The 18,100-nt window shown below is 39.8% G+C and overlaps 1 protein-coding gene and 1 pseudogene across 1 annotated transcript in view; one reads left to right on the top strand and one right to left on the bottom strand.

Moving 5' to 3' along the window:
• Positions 1-2,073: 2,073 nt before the first annotated feature.
• On the bottom strand, positions 2,074-17,885 carry LOC107554154 (vesicular inhibitory amino acid transporter-like; annotated as a pseudogene).
• LOC107554145 (laminin subunit alpha-2-like) overlaps positions 9,115-18,100 on the top strand; it is a 268,279-nt gene continuing 259,293 nt past the window's right edge. Inside the window, 1 exon segment of the mRNA XM_016236572.1 lies at positions 9,115-9,267. Within this exon segment, the coding sequence (XP_016092058.1) occupies positions 9,201-9,267 (67 nt within the window). The 5' untranslated portion in view covers positions 9,115-9,200.

The raw sequence follows: 18,100 nt of genomic DNA, 5'->3' as shown, positions 1-18,100 counted from the left end.
ACAGCCCAGCAGTAATATCAGCAGGTCCAGAGTCCTGCGGCTCACGTCCAGCTGAGTCCATTTCAGCTGGAGGTAGAAGAGCGTCGGGAGCAGAAGCGTCATGGCCGCCCCGGTCATGCTGCCCGTGAGGCCCATGAGGAGGGATAAATGAGGCACGTACAGCGCCATGATGAGGGTGAGGAGGAGGAGGGATCCACGCAGGAGCAGCGTCCACCGCTCGGACCCTTCTGCGGACTGGTTGAGCTTCAGGACACCCGTCTGCAGTATTTCTGCCACGGCGTAGAACGGCAGAGGGTACGAGAGGAGAGCCTTTGCCAGCAGACACAGGTTCACCACCATTCACTGCCATGGTGTGGAAAAAACAGCTTGGATATGTTACTAAATATCTCCTTTTGTGTTCTACAGTAGAAAGATGGGAGCTTATGTTCCCACCCTCTTAAAAAACTGCATATGGCATGTTTTGAAGCATGGCTGCTGGTTTGAGCTGGTCCTTAGCTGGTCATGAGCTGCTTTAAGCTGATTCTCAGCTGGTCATGTGCTGGTCCAAAGCAACTAGCTCCTGCTCAGGACAAGCTTAGGACCAGCACATGACCAGCTTAAACCAGCTCATGACCAGCTAAGGACCAGCTTAAACCAGTTCAAACCAGAAGCCATGCTTCAAAACATACCTAACCAGCATATGCTGGATTTTTCAACAGGGCAGGGTCCCGTGTTCCTAAGTTAGCCTACCACCAACCCTACACCTAACCATGGGAACATAGGACCCATTGTCATGTGTTCATCATTTGTCATATAAATCTAGGGAACATAGGAATAATGTCAGGATTTTTATTTCTATCTGGGTGGACTATGCCCTTAATACAAAGCAAACTTGTCTCAATTTTTGTTTTACGCTGGATGCCCTTCCTGACCCAAGTCAGCACTGAAAGCATCCCCAGTGCTGGGACAGATTCAAACTCACACCTATGGCCAATTTAATGTATCCAATCCACTACATGCTTTTAGACTGTGGGGGAAACCAGAGTACCTGGCTGGAAGAAACTCACGCTGACACTGGGAGAACATGCAAGCTCCACACAGAAAAGAATCCTGGCTTAGCCAGGACTGAAACCTGAGGACCTTTTTGCTGTGCTACCCACTGAGCCATCTTGGGCCATTCTGAATAAAAAGGAAACTTGAGCTAGGATGAAGCTAAACTTGTATAAATCAGATTTAATTCTCAATTTCAAATCTTAAATTCTCATTAGGTGAACCACTTTTGAAGTCACATCAGTAATAATGTCATGTCCCACAAGACGTGCACTCACTCTGCAATTTAGCTGGCCAATTTTAGTGTTGAACACTTAAAGTTTTTTTACTACATGGAAACATTGGCCTTTTTTACTTTTGAAGGAATGGCGTTTCAAATGCACCTGATGTGTTGCTGTTAGGAGAAAGGAAAAATTTAAATCGCATCATATGACCCCTTTAACATCTCATCACCATCCACTACATAGGGCAGGAATCTCCAATCCTGCTCCTGGAAGGCCACTAGTTGGGTTTCCATCAAAAAGTGAAACAAATCTTTTCAAAGTTTGTTAAAAATTAGTTGCGTTTCCATCAAGCTGTTTGAGCGGATGATGGTGGTATTGGTAGCCTAGTAACCAACAGTAAATAAAAAACGGCAAAGACACCATAAGCAGAAACAGCCTATTGGAAAGACACCACATCAGCCGATTAGTTACATGTGTTTCATTTTCGGTACGTCAGAATTTATTTAGCAAATGCATCTCCATCTCCCATTATTCACATTAACTGGTTTTCACACAAGTCAAAAACCACCTCAAGCAGGCGTTACATTTTTTTGCCTGCGAATTAAGGGATTAAGGGATTTTTTTAAAATGAGATGCACCTTATCGCATCATGGGTCACCAATTCCAGATCCAATTGCTTTATCAGATACCAAAAGTACACAACAAACTGTGCTAATAATAACAATAATGCACTCACTGTGTCCTACATTACTGCAGAAAACGTATGATTCTGACCTTTATCTCCAAAACAAAATCTCAATTGGCCAGACAGTGATTCATCTTTTATGAATTGTTGCAATATTGGTGTCTGGTACGCAGGAGACTGTAATGTACATAGTGAGCTTATTCTCACTTGAAAGTAGAGGCTTGGGCCTGGAAACAGTTTTCGATATGTCACAACTTAACAAGTGGCTTGCTTATTGTGAATAGTATTAGTGCTAAAAAAAATTTGGACCAAGCAAAATGTCGCACAACATTACATGCATTTTTTCTGCTGTATGTAGTTGTAAGCTGGTAAATAAGTGCAGCCTTCAACTACAGTCATGTGAGTGATCAGTGCACCTCTTTGGTTTCCTCTGAGGAAGGCCACCACGGAGAACACTGTCTTCAGTACGCAGGCCAGAGCGTGAGTCCAGTCTATCATGCTGTTGAAGTCTAGCCTGTCGGTCATGCTCTCCTCCAGCGTAGGCAGGTAGATCTGTGATGTGTAGCTAAAGATAATCACCCTCACTGCAACCTTGAAGCCCTCGAAGTCCACCACTACCACACTCAGCCTCCTACTGGCCCACTGTGGTGACTGACTGAAGGCAGTAGCCAATCACAATAAAGGTGATGAGGAACTGAGACAGTGAGCAGGAGAGGCTCAGACGCGACACCATCCGCAGGTCACGGATCAGCATGCAGGGTACCAAGATGAGAAAGGTGATGGCGGAGCAGGCCGCCGGGGTCAGAGGCAGGAAAAATAGGCTGTGGCACATCAAGTTACTGCTGACAACCAAGTATAGGATGCACGTCATCAGCAGTTCGACCACCTGCGTGGCGTTCACCACCTTGCCCCCGATATAAGAGCAGATGTGTCTGCGGCAGGCGATAGTGACGTCCTCACTGGTGTGTCTGACGTGGACCGAGCGGCTGTTCTCGTCCACTTCGTACAGGCAGGACACCAGGATCTTTCCGGTGTAGCTACAGATGAGCGCGACGAACACCAGCAACAGCAAACCCATGTACCCACTCTGCAGCAGGCCGTAGGGCAGACCCAGCACAAAGATACCTTGAGAAAACAAAACATTACTTTTACTGTAATTTCTACTGTACTTTTACAGCAATGAATGGGAAAACATGCCATTTGGCAAATGTCATTTTTTCCCATCCATTGCTGTGGTTCACTATCACTATCACTATGTCAATTACTGCAACTTTGAAAGTCAATTAGGCATTTATATGAGGGATGAGTGATTTATGTCACTCCCAAAACTTTGCTGTGTGTACAGGATATGTGGCCATTGGTCCTCTTAGCGGCACGAAAAACTAAACTTTTATTTAAATTCCAAATGGATTATAGTCTAGAAAGCACGCAAATAGCGTTCCCCTTATAATCACTAAAAAGCTGTCATTCACTTTATTTCATCTCAGTCTCACAAAGTTTTGTTTAATGCTGTCAAACGATTAATCACATCCAAAATAAACGTTTTTGTTTACATAATATTTGAGTGTGTACTGTGTATATTTATTATGTATATATAAATACAAACACATGCATGTATATATTTAAGAAAAATATGTTATGTTTAGATATTAAATGTATTTATATATAATATAAAATATAATAATATAAACATATAAATGTATATACAGGTACATGTAAATATTTTCAAAATATGAACTGAATGTGTGTGTGTGTTTATATATACATAATAAACAAACACAGTACACATACATATATTATATATATATATATATATATATATATACACCTTGCTACGTGTACTGTGTTAGGCTAACCGAGACTTGTCATTTGCACTTATATATTGTTGCTCTTTTGTTAGTTTTGACTGCTTTTATTGTCCTCATTTGTAAGTCGCTTTGGATAAAAGCATAGTCAGTCAAGTTTTCTACAGTATACAACGGATCTCTTATTTACATTGTGTACTTTTTTGTGACAATGAGAGGACTCGTGTGCATGCAGAGTTTTGAGTGGTCAGTGAATTCTTAAATGCAATGGGCAATCAGAGGTGTTCAGGAAATCAACAGGTTTATCTGTGATTGGCTACATTAATCAATGCTACGTTTTAACCAAATCGCATGAATTTACATGAAATTGTCAGCGATTAGGCTCACACATTACACAACTTTTCACTAGGAAGAATTGCTAACTGCCCTCAACCAAAGATCAATTATGACTCCTCCCCCCAAACTTTCCCGTGCCCTGTATCTGGTCTCTCATTGGCTGTGGGTCATCGCCAATGTCATTTCAAGTCAAAACAAATGTCACACTTCAGGACTGTGTGACTATCCCAGCGTCTCAGCCTGGATGGATGGTCAGTCCACCACAGGGCTCACACACACAGACTTTTCCCTAGTCATTTTATGAGAAACGTGAGGCAAAGTTGATACTTAAACTAACCATAACTGAGAACTCCATTAAGTAATGAAGAGGAACCTCTGAGCACGTACAGGGTTGGTGCTAGTCTGCATATAAAGACCACTAGGAGAGATGTTACAAACACACACACACACACACACACACACACACACAGCCGCACAGCAGATGGGAGTAATGAAATCACACCCTCTCACACACCCTGCACTAATGAAGTCACAGTCATCTCTAAAGAGGCCCTAAGTGACAGATATTTTATCTTGACTGTAATTGTTGGTAAATTGCTTTGTGTTAGACACAATGAATAAAGATACAACACTGCATTAATTTCCTCTCAGGGTCCTAATGACTGTATCTCTCGTGAACAGACGACAGCTGATCATTCACACACAGAGACACGGCAGAGAGAGAAAGCGAGTGCAGAGCCTAGTGAGACGCATTTTTAGGCTTCATAGATGCTCTTCTGACATGACGGCTGTACCAAATGGTAGCTGTGTTGGCCAAACTCGAAGGCAACATTGCTTGTGTCTTTCACACTTAAGGCAATCCCAGAATGCATTGTGACAAGCTCTGTGAAAAGATGGCAGATGGGGTCAAAAGAAACATGGTGAAAACAAAAATGTATTTAATTTAATAATTATCAAGTAAAATCAACTAAAAATGAACAATTTCACCCAATATTTGTGTTATGTAATTTTAATGCTCATTATGGAAACATGTTGTTAGCTTAGCAACATGTTAATGTCAATTACAACTCAAAGTCCTACCATAAAGCAGCTCTGCAGTGTGTTCATGTTTTTACTGCATCTGACCTCAACAGACTGAAAAGAAGAAATGGACCAGAGATTTCCACTCAAAAAAGGCGGAGCCCTAGAGCCACACCCACTCATTGCATCATCACCACTGACTGTTTCCAGTGTGTTTCGAACTCCAAACCTTGGTTTTGCCCTGATTTTGTTCAAAATTACGTCACACCAGTTTGTTCTTAGATTTTACTTGAAGTATTACTCATTCAAACTGACAAAAGTTTGTGACCCGCATGCTGCCATTTTTGCTTATATGCACTCAATTCTGGACTTTTTTTAATCCAATCACCTGAACCCTAAATGTCACGTGACACTCAGCTATCCCGAGACAGAGCTGCAAATCAGCTGCTTATGAGGTTCACTGGAATGCTGCCTATAAAGACAGCAGAGAGCAAGACACCTCACTACAGAAGAAAGACAGATTCAGTAAGACAGGAGCGTGAGAGACAGATGGGTGAAGAGGGAAAGAGAGGCATGCTACGCTATAAAGTAAAGCAGAAGGATGCATTAAACAAGTTCAAGCAGCAATAATGAGCTGTGTGATCATTAACAGCTCTAAATATTACCCTCAGACTCAAATGGGAGCGAACAGATGAGGTAATGGGGTGTCATTCACATAAACAAGGATTTATGCTGCCATAAAGTAAATAAGGCATATTGAAAAACACACAAACACTTGTGCAATCATTCTAAGCATGCAGAATCTGAGGTTAGAAAATTGGCTGATGATCTTTTACTTAACGTTTTAATTTAAGAGCATAACAGGCAGCACTTCCCAAACACCCCGGGGTGAATTAACGTTACACTACTGAGTGCAGTAATTCAGAGCTAAAACATGCATCACTAGCCACCGTATACTAATCTAATTCTAGATATATTGGTTACACTTTATTTTGACTGTCCACCTTAGACATTGAAAGTAACTATAAGTAACTTTAAAACTTCAAGTCAACTAGTTCTTATTGGAGTATTAGGAAACTGTTAGATTAGGGTTAGAGTTAGTGGAATAAGTTGACGTACTTGCAAAGTTACCTATAGTCAGTAGAAAGTGTGTTGATGGACTATCAAAATAAAGTGTTAACAGATATTAGGCAGACAGTCTACTGATACTCTAATGACTTCTAGTTGTACACTGTAAAATACTGCCAGGAATTTACAGGATTAAAGATGATTATTTTACAATAAATGACTGTAGTCAGAAATTTCCTGTGAAATCGATGCATGCTGGGTCATTTTCTTATAAATGACAGTGAATGAACAGCAGAATGAAGCTAACATCACAGTAATTTGCTGCTCTTGTTTTACTGTGAATTCACATTATAGCGTTTGTCTGTGCCACTGAGAGAAATGTGTTTGTTTACTGCTGTAATTGATTTGAAGTCACCACAATGGTGATCAGTGTTTCACATTTGCTTGGAATTTTGTCATGTCAGAAGTGTGACGAATGAAACATTTGTCAAAATGATGACAAGCCAGAATATGAAATAAGCTAATCGCCTGACTTTAAGTTAGTTAGCATGAGCATGAAGATTTTATTTTAGCATTATTTAAGCACGAAGATTAATCAATAACCTATTTCATATTCATAACTGTTTGTGGATGGATCTTTCACAATAGAGAAGCAACTGTTGAGATGCGTCTTTGAAAGATGTGACTTCAATACTCGACATTCAAAACACAAAAATAGTAACGTTCAACAAATAAAAACAACACTTAAAACATAAACCAACATTACAAAATAAACAACACAAACTGCTAAAAGTGAACCATAAACAGGTTCAATGGCACACATAAAACCAACAAGAATAAAAGAACAAACAAAAAAACAACAACTCTACAGCATGATATATTCATGCTGCATTGCATGCTAGGAGCCTTTATAGCACATACAGTATGCACTGTAGAAACACAGTATGATGCTGTTTGGTTACAAGACATTCCTGAAGGTGCAGTTAGATACAAGAGAAGTCCCTCTGTGAAATTACTGTGAAACTAGTATTAACCTGGAATATACTGTAATTTCATTCTGAAATCTTTAACAGCGTAGTTGCAGTTACTTATAATTAGTAGAATGTCTAAAGCTGAATATTGAAATAAAGTGTTACTTAAAAAAAAAAAAATACTATGAGAAAATGTTTTGAGGTTTATTCTTAAAACAAGAAAACATGTGCAAATTTGGTATAAAAATGTATTTTAGATAACTGCTTCACAAGTACTTGTTTTAAAGATGTTTAGATATGTTATTGTAAAAGAAGTCATAAATACTGATTGAAAAAAAAATTATATACAGTAATTGCTATAAATAAATATATATATATATAAAATGTTATATATTCAGATGTGGGGTGCCATTGAGCAGATTTTCTGAAGAGCTGATTGGATGCTGGCCGTGCTGTGATGCAGAAAGTTGGTCTGCTGCATCCTCCACAACACAACAGATCATCCTAACTTTTTTTTTTGGCAGTATTTACACCCTTATCTGATTTACATAATTTTCTAAATCAAGTGTTAAAACAACACAGACAGCATGTGCAAATACGAGACACTACGAGTGAGCGCAATTCAGTTTTAGTGAATGCCCATGTTCTGTGTTGTATGTACAGCACCTGTGGCCAGCTGCACATTAGCTTTGCACTTCCTACATGTTTATAGTTCCAAATTAAAATGTGCTCACAGCATGTTTGTGATGCAGATGTGTGTGTGTGTGTGTGTGTGTGTGTGTGTGCTCACCTGTATGGCATTGGTGACGTTCCAACCCGCCTCCCAAGTTGTGATTCTCGGCCGTGTGCTGTGAGCGCCGTCCTCACAGGAACCATCTGAGCGAAATGCAGCCGGACTTTCAGGACTGGCAGCCCGAGAGTCACACCTGCAAACGTTTCCATACATCTGAGAAAGCTCATCCCTCACCACCAGACCTCGGTTCTCCTCAGCACCCGCATGCAAGCGCTTCATCCAGAGAGCCTCCACACGGCTCGTCACCCAAGAAAGCTGAGAACGTGACATAGCTCAGCAGCTGAATGTGGAAAGAGTGCACAGAACTGCTTGGCTTTCACAGCTTTACCTCACACGAAGTGTCTCAATCCAGCCAAACTCAATGACATCCATCAGAAATGTCGTTCTGTCCAGCCAGATGCCAGTCTGAGCGCTGCAAATGCATAACGGAGATCCGGGCCATCGCACCTGTGCATCCATTTTAAATTGTGCAGAGGACTGACAGGCCGATGAAACGTAACATTATAATCACTTAAAAACGTGTGTTTGTTTAGAAAATGTTTTGCTTTTCATTTAGTCAGAATGAGGACGGTCTGCTTTTGGAGAATACAGATGAGACCAAATGTGTGAGTCCAACACTAGAGGGTGCAGAAGAAGTCCAGAAACTCCAGAGCATACCTACTCACCCCGAGGAAAAGAAAGGACTTTTTCATCTGCGGAGCACAAAAGAAGATATTATTTTCCATAAACTAACAAGCAATTGGCCCTGGACCCTTCAAGCTTTAAAAAACTGTATATACTTATTTTGAAATTATTATAATAATGGTCTATGCTACTTTATTCTCACCACATTTCAATTCATTGGTCTAGGGTAAATACATTTAATTTGTATAATTTCATAGAAAAACTATTTTTGTAACACAAAACTACAAAAGTGAATTGACATAAATATCATTGTTTTTTTCAACAAAATGTAACATTTTCTGTTTATTTTATTTGAGGTTTTAAAGACGTTATTTGGAACTTTTTTTAAGTTTAAAAAAAACGTTTATGGAGTTGTAATTAGAGAACGTTTCAGTGTTTTACACTTTTTCTGCTTGAGAGTTTTCCAGTAGAGGAAATGCAGAGGAATGTGATCTCGGGACGCCCCCTCCTCAAAGCGCCTGGGACAGGAGGGCTGTGCCAGAGGAGCGTCCCAAACTTCCCAAAGTCACTCGTGGAGTTTCTGGAGGCTCCTGGACTGCGTCTGCTGTTCGACTGAGTGCGCATGAAGAACAGGCAGATCAGGACATGAACAGATCGTGTTTTGTCGTGCTCCTCGGGCTGCTGTGGCGGTGTTGTGGAGCTCAGCAGAGAGGTGAGTGGACCCAGAGAGAGAGAGAGAGAGAGTGTGTGTGTGTGTGTGTGTGTGTGTGTGTGTGAGTGAGTGAGAGCACATTACGCACTCTGCGAATTCATGTGGCGACTTACTCGTCTGAAATATAGGTTGTATGTATTTTTTGTTTCTTAGTGATTACGGCCGACTGCTAGAATTCAAACAATGCTATATATGTTCTGTGACTTACTACTGATATAACAAACTAACAATATAGTTAGATATTGAACTTACATTGCTGCATCGACCTGACTCTGTGCTGTGTTTAGTTTTTTTTTTAATTCAAATCTTTGTTTTTCATTGAAATCAATGTAAGGGAAACAGGTCAATAATTTAGCTCAAAGGGAATCATTTAAGATTTTAAAGGGAACTCCACTATTAATATGCAAAGGAATTAGGACAGAATCACTGTTTTACGGCGGATCACTGAGACGGCCAGCGAGTCAGTGAGCGAGCCGTATGACATCAATTCTGCAATGGATATTTATATCCAAGGGGGTTAGGCTTGCTTCAGCCTGGCTAATGCTCGGGTCTGATTTATAACATCCTGTTGTCTTGGGCCTCTGTGGAATTTTTGTGCTCCTAATGTTTGACCAAATCTTAGATTGTCTGATTCGGTCTGATATCCTACATCAACCACTTGCATGCCCCCACTTTTCACTATTACATTACAATTTGTCTTTGTCTCTGCACTTTCTGCTCAACCCTATTATTCTGTCTAATTTTCTTGAGCACTTGGCTCAAACAGAGATGAGTTTCTCTAGCAAACTTTATCAGTATTTCATTACATTTAATTTTCTATTGGTTCAGTTGTTCAACTCTGTTATAGAAAAAAATCATGGTGACATTTTTGTCTAAGCACAAGTCAAAACAGTGAATAATGTGCTGTGGTGCAATGAAACCATTGGTCATTTGCACTGCTCTTCAGCCCTGTTACATTGAAGCCACAAATGTCATGTTATTTATTTTATTTTTATAAGTACTTTTGTAATCTACTTTCATCATTATGTGTGAGTACAAACGGTGAAACTGAGTGATACTACCAGAATTTGTGCTGTTTAAATTCTCTTTAATATATATATATATATATATATATCATCGCTTTCATAAACAATCTGTTTTGCAGTAGATGCAATATTCTTCAGTGAAAATAACGGTCAATATGTTGATGAAAGTTCTCACGCTCTCTAACCACTTAACCTCTATTCCGACACATGAGCAGTGGTCTACTTTCAGCTTTCTAACACAAGTAATCAAAGCTTTCTTCACTGAGAACCCTTGAATGAAATCAATTTGTGAGCATCAATTAACAATCTGTTTTGCAGTAGATGCAATATTCTTCAGTGAAAATAATGGTCAATATGTTGATGAAAGTTCTCACGCTCTCTAACCACTTAACCTCTATTCCGGCACATGAGCAGTGGTCTACTTTCAGCTTTCTAACACAAGTAATCAAAGCTTTCTTCACTGAGAACCCTTGAATGAAATCAATTTGTGAGCATCAATGCAGGGACCGTGGAGTGGCCTTTTAATATCACGCTGCTTTAAATGCTTTGTTAAGATCCATATTGTTTCATTTCTGCAGCCTCTGAAATGCTAGAATCTTCCAGAGCTGCTTGTGTCAATGGCATTTCTTTAGCAGAGAAGATTAACACAGAAAAAACCTGTGTGAAGCATCTTTCATCTTTCACGTAGTTGCTGTTGAGTGTGTATGTCGACTCACGTGCTGTTCTCTATGCTCAAACACACACTGGGGACTGAGTGTGATCACCAGGTGTGTGTGTGCGTGTGTGTGTGTGTGTGTGTTAGTGGCAGCTAAACCCAGATGTTGGGAGTATTTTTAGAAACTATGAAATAGTGGACTCAGAATGCATAGTCAGTATTCTCTGGGTGCACTGATTGATGAGACAGAAAGAGTTCAGAAATGGATGTGATGCTTACTTTCATCATTATGTGTGAGTACAAACGGTGAAACTGAGTGATACTACCAGAATTTGTGCTGTTTAAATTCTCTTTAATATATATATATATATATATATATCATCGCTTTCATAAACAATCTGTTTTGCAGTAGATGCAATATTCTTCAGTGAAAATAACGGTCAATATGTTGATGAAAGTTCTCACGCTCTCTAACCGGTTACCCTCTCTTCTGACACATGAGCAGTGGTCTACTTTCAGCTTTCTAACACAAGTAATCAAAGCTTTCTTCACTGAGAACCCTTGAATGAAATCAATTTGTGAGCATCAATTCAGGGACCGTGGAGTGGCCTTTTAATATCACGCTGCTTTAAATGCTTTGTTAAGATCCATATTGTTTCATTTCTGCAGCCTCTGAAATGCTAGAATCTTCCAGAGCTGCTTGTGTCAATGGCATTTCTTTAGCAGAGAAGATTAACACAGAAAAAACCTGTGTGAAGCATCTTTCATCTTTCACGTAGTTGCTGTTGAGTGTGTATGTCGACTCACGTGCTGTTCTCTATGCTCAAACACACACTGGGGACTGAGTGTGATCACCAGGTGTGTGTGTGCGTGTGTGTGTGTGTGTGTGTGTTAGTGGCAGCTAAACCCAGATGTTGGGAGTATTTTTAGAAACTATGAAATAGTGGACTCAGAATGCATAGTCAGTATTCTCTGGATGCACTGATTGATGAGACAGAAAGAGTTCAGAAATGGATGTGATGCTCCATCCATGCTGAAAAGACCAGCACTACCCCGAGAAAATTGTCTGTTGTTTTTTCCTACAGATCAATGGTAGTTTCTCGGCTGGAGCAGGACTCTGTGGAAATATGTGACCTGCTCGCTGCCTCCAGAGTAGTGTAGTTTTACAGGGGTTAACTTGACCATATTAGGTATAACAAAAACCTGCATGTGCTGCGGACACCAGCCTTCATAGCTTCAAATATAAGACTTTCCTGGTAATCTGCTTTGCTGCACTAAACAGCACTGGACCTGCATGGGAATTCAGGCTGGCCTAAGCTGGTCTTTTCAGAGGGTTTCTGCATAGCATGAGCAGTTTGATGTGCTGTCAGAGAGCTTTGTAGTCTCACAAAAATCCAACAGCCACAGAAATCCCCAGAGAAAGTGTGTGAAAGCAGCAGACAGAATATGCTTACATGTGCGATCCGTCATGAGGCTTTTCCTCTTATCAAAATCAATACTTGGTTAATGTGGCACTGAGCTCTAGATGTGATGCTGGTTAGTGGCTCACAGATGCGTGTGGGTTGTACAGTCACAAAGTCAAATTTATTTACTGTTTAAAGAAGCATGTCTGATATACTGTAGATATGCTGTAGGTTAAAATGTAATGTATTCCTGTGATGCAAAGCTGTATTTTCAGCATCATTACTCCAGTCTTCAGTGTCACATGATCTTCAGAAATAATTCTAATATGCTGATCTGCTGCTCAAGAAACATTTCTGATCATTATCAAAGCTGGGAACGGTTGTGCTGCTGAATATTTATGTGGAAACCGTGATACATTATTTTTTTATTAGAAAGTTCTAAAGAACAGCATTTGAAAATAGAAATCTTTTGCATCATTATACATGTCTACTGTCACCTTTGATCAATTTAATGCATCCTTGCTGAATAAAAGCATTCATTTCTTTAAAGCCCAAACTTCTGAATGGTAATGTAGATAGAGCTAGAAAGAGAAAATCATCTTTGTGGCTATTATGCACGTTCAGGCTTTGTCTCTGTAATACCTCTGTCAGAAAAAAAAAACTGATTTCAGAATGCTTGAGGAGGAAAATCAATAGGTAATTCCACAACAGCGCCAATGAATAGCCCAGTCCAATCAGGTCTGACTTTATCCTGGTCACCGCTGATGAACAGATGCAAAAAGTACGCTCTGATGGATTGTTTTCAATGTTTTACCGATTGCTTGACGTTGATTTGCTTGCACACAACACGAATGGCCTCTAGGCTTATTTATGTTTGAGCAGAGAATGGTTGGAGTATAATGACAGAGAGAGAGAGAAAGAGCAAGAGAGCAGGGAGATTAATTTAGTTTGACATTTTCAGCATTGTTCTGTTGAAGGCATTGAGTTGCAGTGCTCCAAATTTTACTCTAATGTTTCCATTTTTCCCTGCAGTCCCTTTGCAAAAATTACCTTTAGGGGTTCAAAAGCTTGTCATAGGGGCAATAGTATGACATAGTGAGGATATGGAGGAAAAAAACAGCTTGGTTTCATTCAAAGGCCCAAACTGAGAAAATATGCAATTTGCTTCAGATGCTGATAATTATATGATGAAATTCTGATCTTAATTAGATCTTTATAACAGTAGCCTACAGCAGATACTGACATAAAATGATCAAAATATCAGTTGTCACTATATATCTGAAATAATACGTTTTAGTTTTAGTTAAGTTTATTTTATTTACTGAGCACTTTTACACAACCGACCATTGACCAAATTGCTGTACAATATGTATACACATGAAAGAGACAATCATAACCATAAGAACACAACACTAAAACCAAAAAATAAAATAACAATGAAAATGAAACCCTCAGTTTTAATACACAGACAATTAGTGCGAGGAGGTGTTCTTTAAGGTTGTTTAAAAACACTTACTGTGGGTGCCAATCTGAGAGAAAAAGGTAAACCTTTCCAGAATTTAGGAGCTATCGCTACAAAAGCTTAATCTCCAGTTCTCCGTTTAGTTTTAGGAATCATCAAAGCCAGCTGATCAGCTAACCTTAAAGACCATTCTGGCTCATGTTTCTCAATCAATTTCACTAAATACTACGGAGCCATACTGTGCAAAGATTTATAAACAAAAAACAAAATTTTAAAGTTGATTCTTTAATGGATCGGTAGCCACTGTAAAAAACTCAGAACTGGAGTAATTTGTTTACCAACTTATAGCGAGTTGCAGTGATCAAACCTTGTAAATACAAAAGCGTGAATGACATTTTACAGATCATGCATTGACAAAAATGGTTAAAAAAAGAGACGTGACATGTGGCCAAGTATTTAACCCATCCAAAGTGGGCACATACAGCAGTGAACACACACCCGGAGCAGTGGGTACACCCGCTGTACATTCACTCCCCCCACCTACAATCCTTGCCGGTACGAGACTCGAACCCACAACCTTTGGGTTACAAGTCCGACTCTCTAACCATTAGGCCACTTCACTATTAGTTTCACCTTCACTATTAATCTTAAGTGATACAAACAGGACTTAACCACAGATTAAATCTGTTTCTCAAACTTGAGATCACTGTCAAACATTTTTTGCACTACTGGCTAACAAAAGGAGGCTAAACTACACAGATCAGCAAAACTATTTGGGACTCCAAACCACACAACTTCAGTTTTGTCTTCATTCAGATTTTACAAATTTTATGACAGCCATTATTTGATTTCTTGTACACAGTCCAACAATCACTTGTAGGGATTTCTAAATATGAACGGACACTGATATCAGCCATCACAAGGTTTGCTAATCACCCAGCACATGAGTCCCATATTCTTGGTCGATTTCCTGTCAGTCTTGTAAACTCATCTACTCATGAGATCGAAACTAATTCAATCGGGAGACAACAAAGCTTTCTTGGTATCAAGGACTGAAAAGGTTCATTCACAACTTATAGAAACCCCAATGTCTTGGGACCACCAATGGATGGAACCATTATGTCCAAACCGGAAAAATGATGAGTAAATTAACTAGTGCCCTCAGGCCCGATCTAGACATGACTAACACATGACTCCCATCACATCTGCTTCCTGAAACCCCAACGGACCCACGTCCTTATGTTACAACAAAAGAAACAGAACCTTGCATGACGATTATAAAAGATAAATCATTTAAAAAGTAGTGAAAATGTATCCACTGCATGTGTTATGCCGTATATACATATACAGTATGTGTGATGTGTTTATTGGAATCTATGATATTTTTAATATTTGCCTTATAACTCTTTTTAGCAGACAAAGCATTTAATATGCGTGTAAGAGATGTGAAGTTTAATATCGGGTGAAAGCTTATCTTATTGGCCGAACATTGGTGTTAGTGAAACTTTTATATTATGTATCATTCTCTGTAAAGAACTTTGGCTTTCACCTTGGTGAGCGTGACAAAGCGCCCCATCCCCTAACATTGCCCCAGCGAGACCATCTAAGAACTCAAACACTTCAGTTGAAGCTTCGCAACTCTGCAGAACGCAAAGCCTTGCTAAAGCAGTCTCTCTCTCTCAGAAGAACCCGAGGCTCTTCGTAACCCGGCAACCAACCAATCCAATGAGGCGTTTCCCAAAAGACCGTCATTCAAACGTCATTCTGACGTCACCGCAAACAGCCAATCAGCGAAGGAATTTCCCTCCAGCAGCCATCCAGTAGCCACGAGAAACGACTCCGCTTTCAGCTGTCAACCCAGCAGAACGCAAGTAAACGAACAAAATCTTATCTCTGCTGAACTGGTGAACGAGCTAATTTAAGCAGTAAACAGAAGCTAAAATTCTCTGCTTCGGGAATTCTCTCAGGTGAATTCAAAACCACTCGTGAAACGAGTTAGAACTTTGAAAGCTTCATAGAACTTCGTCAACTCTCATTTCTTTCCTCTGAAACTGTATGTGTGTGTATGTGTGTTTTAGTTTAGTTTTGATGTAATCTAGAATAGCCAATAAAATTCATGTATCATTTACAGAAAATCATTGGTTTGGTGTCATATCATTTCAAGGTTAAACCCTTTCGCCAAAAAGATTCCTTGCTACCTAGCTCGTAGCTTACTTATAATAATTGTATTGACCGTGGCCAGGAAAATACATATTCAATTGGTAATATACACTGACATTAACTTCTTGTTGACGAGTAGCTGATAGGGTGTAAACCATTTAAATAAAAAATCTGTTTAATCAGGTGGACCTCGACTTTTTCAGATCAGAGTCCTTCAAAACCCTGAATGAATTAATAATAATTAATTCCCTACAATTACAAATGAGTTAAATTCATTACACACTCTATTTGCTTCTTTCTATATTTTTATATTTTTTTTTTTGCAGAGGAAGATACACTTGCATATCATCTGCATAAAAGTGAAAAGAAATTCCATGCTTAAAGAAAATTGATCCACAGGTTGTGAGTAATCTTGACCGACATTTACAGAAAAAGTTATGTTTGAAAGAAATTACTTTCCACCTTTGAAATCCCACCACCTTTTCCAGCCGTCCGTGTAAAATCTCATGGTCAATTGTACTGAATGCAGCGCTAAAGTCCAATAAAACAAGAACAGCTGAGGACCCTGAGTCAAATGCATTCAGTAAATCATTTAAATCCTTGATCAAAGCCAACTCAGTACTGTGGTAAGCCCTGAAACCTGACTGAAAAATTTAAACAGGTGAGTAATTGATTCAAAGCCACTTTCTCTAAAACCATTGATACAAAACATAACTTTGAAATTGGCCGAAAATTTGATACATTAACTTTTTTTTCTATGAGGCTAAACAACATAAAGCTTAAACTCATTAGGGACTATTCCTGTTAAAAGACTATTATTTATTATAGGTAAGATACTGTAAAGCCAAGCTGCTTCAGACCAGTAAATGTGGTAAACAGTTTTTCTGAGAGTGTACGTAAGTTCTGAACAGGCTCTCTTCTTATCAAGAAATATTTTAACTTAATGTGTCTGTCACGGGCTGCTACTGTGAGGAGCACGGAATGAGGAAACCAGGAAACCAGGAGTACAAACCAAGGAGTTTATTTCAATCGTGGGGAATCACACGTAGCACAAGGGAGTTGACAAACAATACCGGACAACACTAACTAAAAGGACTCAGACCTTTAAAAACAGGATAACAAGGGACTAAGGAGACACACCTGGGATCATTGGAAATTACACATGGGAAACACCTGGGATGAAATTAACATAAACACCTGGGGAGCAAGACACAGACAAAACATGGAACAGAGTCTGACATAACGCCCCCCTCCGGAAGGGGAGGGGGGGGGTGCTCTGGAGGTCCCTCGGGACAGTAGCAGTACCCCTTCGGGGCGCCATGGCGGAGCAGGGGACTCGGGAGGCCATGGCGGAGCAGCCTCCGAGGCCACGTCCCCAGCCTCGGCCACTACAGCTGGAGCCCTACTACCCCCCCCCCGCCCCCAAAAAAAATACTTGGGGAAATTTACGGGGCTGTACTTGGGGCCAGGAGCCCTCCCTGGGATTAACGGGGGATTCAATCGCAGGGAATCACACATAGCACAAGGGAGTTGACATAAACAATACCGGGCAACACTAACTAAAAGGACTCGGACTTTTAAACACAGGATAACAAGGGACTGAGGAGACACACCTGGGATCATTGGAAATTACACATGGGAAACACCTGGGATGAAATTAACAAACACCTGGGGAGCAAGACACATACAAAACATGGAACAGAGTCTGACAGTGTCATTGTATGTTGTTCAAATCAGTATTTGATTCCTGGGATCTTTACGGCATAATACATAAATGGTTTTCCTACAGAACAAGAGGATAAAAAGCTTCTTCTGTGACAGACTGTAAACGACTTTTGGTTGTAACTAGGCAGTTTTAATAGAATAGTTTAAAAATATTGTTCTGTCTTCATCTGCTCACCCTCATGTCATTCCAAACCTGTGTGACTTTCTATCCTCTGTCCTTCATATGTTTTTAAAGACTTGGAATATAGTGCATCTGTAGAGCATATGGCCCACTTTTATTTGACTTTTACAGAGCTTTAGAGCATCTGTACAAATGTATTGTCCCTGTGTCGAAAAGAACAGCAAGAGGATTCTTATGTCTCATGTTGAGTTCCACAGAAGAGAGAAAATGACTACGTTATGT

Source organism: Sinocyclocheilus grahami, unplaced genomic scaffold, assembly GCF_001515645.1.
Source record: "Sinocyclocheilus grahami isolate Dianchi unplaced genomic scaffold, SAMN03320097.WGS_v1.1 scaffold492.1, whole genome shotgun sequence".
Classification (NCBI taxonomy): Eukaryota; Metazoa; Chordata; class Actinopteri; order Cypriniformes; family Cyprinidae; genus Sinocyclocheilus; species Sinocyclocheilus grahami.
The sequence above is the reverse complement of the archived record's forward strand: the minus strand, read 5'-3'. Positions and strand labels throughout refer to the sequence as shown.